The sequence below is a fragment of the Haliotis rufescens genome, unplaced genomic scaffold (genome assembly GCF_023055435.1).
Source record: "Haliotis rufescens isolate VD_foot unplaced genomic scaffold, xgHalRufe1.0.p SCAF_3, whole genome shotgun sequence".
Taxonomy (NCBI): domain Eukaryota; kingdom Metazoa; phylum Mollusca; class Gastropoda; order Lepetellida; family Haliotidae; genus Haliotis; species Haliotis rufescens.
Window position 1 is genome coordinate 30,559,426 of NW_025964001.1, and position 8,850 is coordinate 30,568,275.

Genomic DNA, 8,850 nt, shown 5'->3' on the forward strand with positions numbered 1-8,850 from the left:
GTTTCTGGCGTGCCCAAGAGACGCAACTCTGCAAAGCAAATTGCGGCGCCTTAGACGACTGGCCCCCGTAGTCCTGTAATTTCCCCTTGGTAGCTGGTAGGTACTGGTCCCTTCCCTAACACGGGTCTTCAGATGGACAAGGAACTTGTTTAATTGGAAGTTTGCATCTTCAGCAACATGTTTATGGGCGGTCTTATAGGTTGGTGTTGAGTGATGCATGGCAGGTCCTCTTACAACAGCTGCAGTACATCCGGAATTTATATCCTCCATACACTAAATTCTCTCTGCCTAATGAACTTATTTATGCATTACCATGGCTAAACCGTAATTAAAATCCTCTGTCAGGCAATACTGAGATTATTTTCTTATCACCTACACCATGAATTTAAAATTACTCATAGGCAAATATTCTCTTTTGATCATATAAATTTTCTCCAGGATTATTCATGCACACGAAAAATTACATGTGTATACCATCCATTTCATGTTTGAAAAATCTATCATTTAGATAAACGTAAATTTATATGTCAGGAAATAGTTAACTTTTATTTTTTTAAATTATATATATATAATTATTTTACTGATGTATCCTTTGTTTAAAATGGCTGTACTGAACCATGTTGTTCACGTGGCACAGAAGTTTAAAATAAGACAGATACTCAGTCAATTATTAGCATACAAAATCGCTTTTTCAAACATAACATTAATTGCACCCGCCATTATCACACTGACCTTTTCAAACCCTTTTCTGTTTCACATCGCGAAAACGCACCCCCGCTGCTTTCATTCGGGATGTATCGGCCTATTCCGATGTTTCCAATGGCGCTCCTTTGTTCCGTTCATAACTCCGAGATATGCGAATCGTTGTCTTGAAATCTGAATTCATTGACAACATAGTTCGTTGAAACATATTGGAAATATTTATCATTAGATTTTGTAAATAAATCTAAAACGTGTCAGCATATTTTCAATACCATATATAGGTTACCAATCAATCCAGGTACTTGGTTTTCTCAAGGACGCTATAATAATATGCTGTAGACTGGTATCCTGTACAGCGGCGATGAGCGCAAGCGCTCTAAGGCAGGCAAACCAGTCTATACATATAGTGCTGCGTAGTGATATTGGTATTTTAAAGTGACAGGTTGCCGCGGAATTTGACTGCACTTCCGCTGTAAACACAGCTGTGCACACTTGATCATTGAGACATTTGAGTTTAATTACAACAGGTAACACTTACCTTCATCTCCCCTTACCCCTTCAATACACTTAATTTATCATGTCCCTTTATTCCGACCAGATTACATACACTTGCTCGGACCACAGGACCATGTAACTAATAATAATAATCAACAAATTCGCAGAAGAGGCCGAATGTAGTTACGACTTACGTTGCTCCCAATACAGATTTAAATCGATTTAAAGCTCTACTTAAGTTAAAATAATAGGAAAGGAAAAAAAATATCTATATGTCTACGTCAATTGGTGGTGTTGGTATATGTGATGGACAACAAAACTTGATAGTTCCTAAATACATGTAATATACCTTTGTGAATGAAAATCGGTGTACATGTCACTTTTAATTTGGAAAAGAATTATGAAGTAGGTAGATAAAAAATAATTGAATGATCTCAATGCAAATAGCTTCTTATTATATTTGTGTCTGTTGATTAGTGACGAAAGATATTGGATGACATTTTGACACTTGTGGGTGTGCTGTTTCCTGAACAATTTTTGTTTTGTGTGTTTTCGAGTAACCTATAATGTTGGTGTTTTCACCACTAGACCACTAACAAAACAAACTTAACAGCTTGACATTTTGACACATGTGGGTGTGCTGTTTCCTGAACAATTTTTGTTTTTTTTGTTTTCGAGTATAATGTTGTTGTTTTCACCACTAGACCACATAGGCGGTCTCAGTATACATAAGACTTGAACACATATCTTGAATGCTGAATGTCTGCTGTTCGATCAAAGGTATCATAATTTTCATTGGAATAACGTCCCATACTTTTGCTCTTCCTTGACTTTGTGCGTGGTGTTTGCCCAAAGTCACTGTGTGTTTGCGAGAGGATTTAAAGGGAAAATAGTGAAGGATCTTTTGGCACATTTTTTCAGTTCTAGGAGCAATAGTGTGGTAACATTACACTTATTAATTATGACATTTCTTGGGTTTGAGAAATGGGAAACACCCCACTTGTTCTATCTCAACACAAATGAGTTCTGTCAGAGCTACGATAGCTATCATAGCTCTGACGATCTGTGATAGGTTTAAGATAGTTTGGAAACTTAAGATATATCTGTACCTAAATTGTTAAGACTAAGTTGTTTAGAAAATCTGGACCAAAAATGTTTTCTGTAAAAGCAGCACTAACCATTGTGTGAGCTCAGAGGAATTCTCTGAGAAGGCTTTACGAAAAAGTTGAGATTACCTATAAGTGTCATATACTACCAAAGTGTGCTAGATATATTCAGATTTTTTTTTAGATGTTGACTCTAGCACACACAGGAAAGAAGTGAGGTTTTCCTGCCTTGCACATGCACTAAAGCACTGATGGAGGAAAACACAACTAATTAGAGTCAGCTGACGGTGAAGAGGACTTCTGTTGAAATTCTAAAAGATTTTTATAGTGTGATGACAGCCAAAATACAGGATTATTGCAATGATGTTATAGTGGTAGTATTCTTAGAATTATTCATTATGATATCTGTTGTTTGATGTTTCTGATGGGAAAGTTTTGGGACATTCAGATTGGGATTGGGCGGTTCCGTTTTTGCATGTAACAAACACTCTTTACAGTTATTGAGTTACCCTTAATCAGTTTATGAGAAAATGACGACAATTGAGTTCAGTGTTGCAATCTATCTGTCACGTTAAATTTCAAATGGGTCCAGCAAAGGCATTAATGGAGCTGGCCCTATTTTGCAATTACCTTTCTTGCTGTTCACATTCTCTTACTGAACATCGAGTCACAGATTATTTGACTTATGCCATCACTGATTTGTGTGTTGCAGCATGTGTGTGACTGGGTGGCCAGCATGAGACTGTCCTGTGAGGTGGATGTCGTTAACAGACTGCTACCCTCGCACAATGTCCGTAAGGCCAAGAGGGGGTGTCATGCCCAGGTGTCTCTTGGGCGAAAGCCAGCTGCCAGTGCCTCTCGATCTGGCAGTCAACTGTTCCTTATGGTGTGTACCGCAAAAGACAGGAATGGTGCAAAGTATGTGGTAGGTATTGCTCAAGTGTGAAAGGCATGGTGTTGTTTTAATCATTGGTTGAACTTTACAGGTCTGTTGTTTTCATATCCTGATACAACATAGTGCAAATGACCTTCTATCTTCAATACTTAAACACACAACCAGAGATGCCAACCATTACACTTTGGTGTAATAATCATGCTTCTCAGCCTACAATTACGCTATTATGCTTATGCTTGTTCTCCCAAATAACCCTTTTTGACAATTCAGTCACAAATAATTTACATTCGTTAAATATCACCGGTCCCATGGTCTATACAAACCAGTCTATTAGTGAAGTGTTTTTTGATGATTTGGGATATTTTTTTTATATTTCATGTTTTTATGACTTGATGAAACCTTTAAATGTTTCTTTGAATAATGTCTTGCTGAAACTTGCTATGCAGATCAGGCTGGTGGTGAACTGGTGCGTTTTGATGATTTGGGAATTGTACTTTTTTTATTTATTCTTTTCATGACGACAAGTTGGACTTCTACTGAAAACAAAGGGAACTCCAAAACCTTTAAATGTTTCTTTGAATATTTCTCAATGAAAGTTGCTAGGCAGATCAGTCTAGTGGTGCGATGATTTGGGTCTTGTATTTTTATATTCTTTCAGGACGACAAGTAGGACTTATACTAAAAATGAGGGTAGTGCTCGTTTCCAGAGCAGAACTCCCAAACCGATGAATAGTTCCTTTTGGATCTTGCTAGGTAGATCAGTCTAGTGATGAACTGGTGCCTTTTGATGATTTGGGATTTTTTTTAAACTGGACAGCATAATTATTTTTTCCACTTAACTTGGCATGTAGGCAAATAAGGCAGCTTGCACTTTGCCCAGTCAATTTGTTTAAATAATTCACTTGTAGAAAATATATATGTGTATAAGACTGGAACTGGAATACCGTCTGATCACAAGATAATCTGGATATCTGAGAGGCAGTAACGTAAACATTGACGTCCCTTTATAATTTACATGATAGATACTATAATTATGCAGAGAAGAAAAAATTGTAATAAAAGTACTATTCTTTAATCCTTAGCGAACCATTTCAATGCAGTGTCTCAATACGTATGTTGTCTTGTAGCTGAGTCATGTTGCTTTATTTGCCCCAACTCTATCAAGAGCCTGGGTACTATGTGTGAAGCCCATTTCTGGTGTCTTCCACCGTGAGCTTGCTGGAATATCGCTAAAAGCGGTGTAAAACCATTCTCACTCACTATCAAGGACATGTTGAACAAAGGTATGCAACGGCAATCTCCTAATTGTAGATTGATGGCTCTGAGTGTAGAGTAAAACATTGGTGCATCAAATTATACAGGTTTTCCCCTATCAAACTGTAACACATCCACAAAATAGTGTGCAAAACAGTTATTATGATGCATATCATGACTTAAAAGTGTTTAGTTACTAAGTTACTATCCACTTGCTTTTGTTTCCACAGATAAAGAATAATGTCAGTCAGGTGTTTGCAAAATTTGTGAATGAAGGAAAGGCAACCATTCGATTCAGGGAGCCAGAAGAAGATCTGTGTTTAAGCAGGGTAAGTTCCTCTATGCAATATGCTTAACACATCTTCCCGAGGCAAGCGGGTTAACTGACTCTAAAAGTCCTGTTTCCACCCTTGCTGAACTTGGCTGGAATTATGGAGTTATATTTTCACTAGATTTGTAAGTCTATGCATAGTCCAATCAAAATCCCCATCACGAAATCAAATCTGGTTCGTAAACAACATGGCAACCGCCGTTCCGAATTTGTTCAACTGCAGGACTTGCAGAGCATGTGTACCGTTAATTGGGCGTTGACAGATATTTTCCAAATCTTTTAATGTTTTTAATCAAGGTGCTCAAGTGATTTAATGCACTTCACCAGGTAAACCCCGCTTTATTACAATAAAGAGCTATATTATGGTTTAAAATTGTCTTGACTGGGCACAGCCATTTAGTTTGAAGCAAGTGCAAGAAATATGAGAGGTGGAATCTGGTTGGTCAGTAGTGGGGACATAACTCGTAATAGTAACTGGTCACACTACAATCAAGCCCAGAAATTCGTGCCTAGTTCAGCAAGGGTGGCAAGTTAACTCCCTTGTCTCGGGAAGATGGCTTTAACATGAATTGATATACATTTTCTCAAACCTCAGTCACCTTTGGACGGTGGCTGAAGCTGGCAAAGGCACAGGTTCGATTCCCCACAGAGTACAGTGTGTGAAGCCCATATCTGGTGTCCTCTGCTGTGATATTACTGCAATATTGCTATACTCATCATCTTTGGTTTGGTTTTGGTTTGGTTTGTTGTTTAACGCCGCACTCAGCAATATTCCAGCTTTATTACGGCGATCTGTAAATAATCGAGCCTCAACCAGACAATCCAGTCATTAATATCATGAGCATCGATCCACCCAATTGGGATCGATGACATGCATCAACCAAGTCAGCGAGCCTGACCACCCGATCCTGTTAGTCGCCTTTTACGACAAGCATAGTCGCCTTTTACGGCAAGCATGGGTTTCTGAAGACCAATTCTACCCCGGCATTTTCACAGGTCACTCATCATCACTCTCAACACAACACAAGTGATTTTGTTCTTGATGTCCAGCGATGGTACTTACTTCCATCATTTATGTTATGTTAATCAAACAATAACGACAACTGTAAAAAGACAATACACTTCCATCCCTAGACGTGAAGTGGCTATGTTGTGCATGTTGGAAAACAGTTTTCAAAGGATTATCTGATAAAACTAATCATAGTTATCTACACTTTTCCACCAGTATTCGGAAAGCAAACTTGGCAACCATCAAATGGCTCTTCAATGCGCCAAATCATTTGTTGAATAAAATAAACTTATACTTTTAGTATAAATGGTGCAGCAGATTCTCAGCATTATTATTTGTAGATAATGTTTAAACTTGTTGAAAGCTTGCAGTTTAGCATTACATGTGTGTTACAGGCTGACCCCTTACAACTGAAGAGTTTGTTGTCACTGGTGCGAGCAGGTGCCCAGGGCCAGGATCTAGATAGAGTCACCTTGTCCTCACTTGCACCAGCGTCCACTAAGCAGGTGGAGAAACCAAGGACTGAGCTGACTGTGACGTCCAGGAAGGAGTACCCAGTGACCAGCCGATTCCCGGCCAGCCTGGAGGTGCTCACTGTCCACTCCTGTGGCATGAAGCGCCTCGACCCCCGCATCTTGCATCTGTCCAGAATACACACACTTGACCTGAGTCTGAATGCTCTCACATCCCTCCCAGATGACTGGGGTAGACTCAGCTGTGTGAGCACACTCATCCTCACTGACAACCAACTGTCAGAGATACCCTCTGCTCTGTGGAAGAGCCAGTTGTGTGAGACCATTGCCGTGTTGGATGTTCGTAACAACCATATAGCAACCATTCCCCTTCAGATATGTGAGCTCCACAAACTGGCCTGTCTCAGACTTGATAACAATGGTTTTGATTCACTGCCACCGACTATTGGCAAGCTTACCAACTTGAAAGAACTGGCCGTTGCGCAAAATAAGATAAAGGTCCTTCCAGCAGGATTTGCCCAACTCCGACTTGAAAATCTGGATGTGTCAGACAATCCATTTGACCTGAGTGTGGAAGGTGTGACAGGAGAAGAGCGACTTGTGTTCCCCACCTTGATGGAGTGTGTGGCAAGAGCCATCAGAAAATACAGGTTTGCCACACAGCTTTGTCTTCAGCTCAACCATTTCATGTCCCTACCATTTCAGCCATTTGAATTTTGTTTTGTTTTATAGATGACTTATGTATTCCTTGAGGAGACATTAGAACTTGTGTAATATCAATAGATATTATTGAGATCTAGCTGTTACCTTTTTTTCGTTTGTTGGAAATTTGGATTAAAAAAGTTCTTCGTGAAAGGCACGCACATTAGATAGACAATAATACTCATACATATAAGTAAGCTCAGTGTCGCATGTGGAAAAGTGAAACATGCCTCAGACTTGTTTCTGGATGATGACTTGCACAATATCGGAAGAGGTATTATTGTACCTGAAGCCATTATAAACTTTCTTGTTATGGTAACTGGATGCATAGGACGTTCACCAGAGGCAATGATATCACACTTGAAATGTATGCATATATATTATAAAACATTTTTATTTGGCATGCACTTGGGGGACATTGGTCCAACAATTGTTTTTGTTTTCAGCATAAGAGCAGTTTGACATTAAGGCATTGTCTTAGGTCACTCATAACAGGTGTTATTAGCAATCACTACTAATGTGTTGGAAATAAGTTGAGTATAATGGACTGCTGTTGTTTCAGGATCCCCTACACTGAAGAAGACTTGTTCCCCCAACTGTTCCACTACCTGGCTGCAGCCCGCCAGTGCTGGTGTGGCAACTTCTGTTTCACCTGCAGTGCTCGTTACTTCAGTCATGTCAGTCTGCGTCACTTAGTGAGCAACAGTTACAGTGCCAGCCCAGGAATCACTACTGCTCCAATAGAGGGCTTTCTCTGTTCCCAACATTGTCTGACACGCTTCAAGAACAACCCAAGGGCATACTGGAGGAATTAAAATTAACACTTACATCTTTTATTCGTCAATGTCAAGGTGCTGCTAAGATGCTTCTATCAATAATGTCATTGAAACCTTCATATTTGGTGAGTTGTCAGGCAACATCAGTGAAAGATTTGTTAAACCTCATCATGAAAACCAGAATTTTTTTTAAAAGGACAAACAGATTGCAATTCAAGGTTGTTCAATATTGGCACTCACTTGTAGCATTGTAGGAATTTTTGTTCTTGCAGCAAAATCACAAAAGGGACACAAGCTATAAATAAACAAAAGACTTCCAAAATATTTGTCTTCGCTTCTTTGTTGGAATAATTCAATTCAAATTTGACACGCAGTGGCTGTGGCCTTAGCAATCTTAGCAGCAGTCATGAATTCGGAACCCAGATGTTGGTTTTGTAAAAGATTCTCTGATTGGACTCCACCCGTGAAAATCCAGGTTAGAAGAGGTCTTCAACATGCATGCTGTAAAAGGCGACTTTGCTTGTCGTAAGAGGCGACGAATGAGATCAGGTGGTCAGGCTCTCTGACTTATTTAATTTATGTCATCGTATCCAACTTACATAGAACGATGCTAATGATGTCAATCACTGGATTGTTTGGTCCAGACTCGATTATTTACAGACCACCATCATATTGCTGGAATATTGCTGAGTACGGTGTTAAACAATGAACAAACAAACAAACAAATCTCATATGTGGGCTAGACCTCTCCTAAGCATGCCTGCTTTAGCACATAAAGATGGCTTGAAAGGGCAAGGGTGAAAACTATCCTTTGATATTGGCTCGTTGACATTCTTGCCTTGGGGAAGACATTTGGAGATATGAAGGCTAGAATGCAAACTACAACTGCAAATACCCTACCAATGCAGTTAAGCTGTAATTTGGCTGACATCAGACTATAAAAGTCTTTAGATTTTCAAGAGAAGTTCTCTTCACTGGCAGCTATCCATTATTGGAAGTGTGTATAATCCTCTTCTACTGCCCAATGCTTCAGTACCTGCACAAGGTGGGAACCCTCACTTCTTTCTTGCAATCAATCATGAACCTATAGTTGGACAGGTTGCTGGG

General features: G+C 39.4%; 1 protein-coding gene across 1 annotated transcript; it reads left to right on the forward strand.

Moving 5' to 3' along the window:
* Positions 1–1,094: 1,094 nt before the first annotated feature.
* Positions 1,095–8,065, forward strand: LOC124145726 (leucine-rich repeat protein 1-like). Its single transcript, XM_046515623.2, has 5 exons — positions 1,095–1,229; positions 3,016–3,228; positions 4,683–4,781; positions 6,188–6,915; positions 7,530–8,065. The coding sequence occupies exons 2-5, from the start codon at positions 3,040–3,042 to the stop codon at positions 7,780–7,782; spliced, it is 1,269 nt and encodes a 422-aa protein (XP_046371579.2). The 5' UTR covers positions 1,095–1,229; positions 3,016–3,039; the 3' UTR covers positions 7,783–8,065.
* The last annotated feature ends 785 nt before the right edge of the window (positions 8,066–8,850 follow it).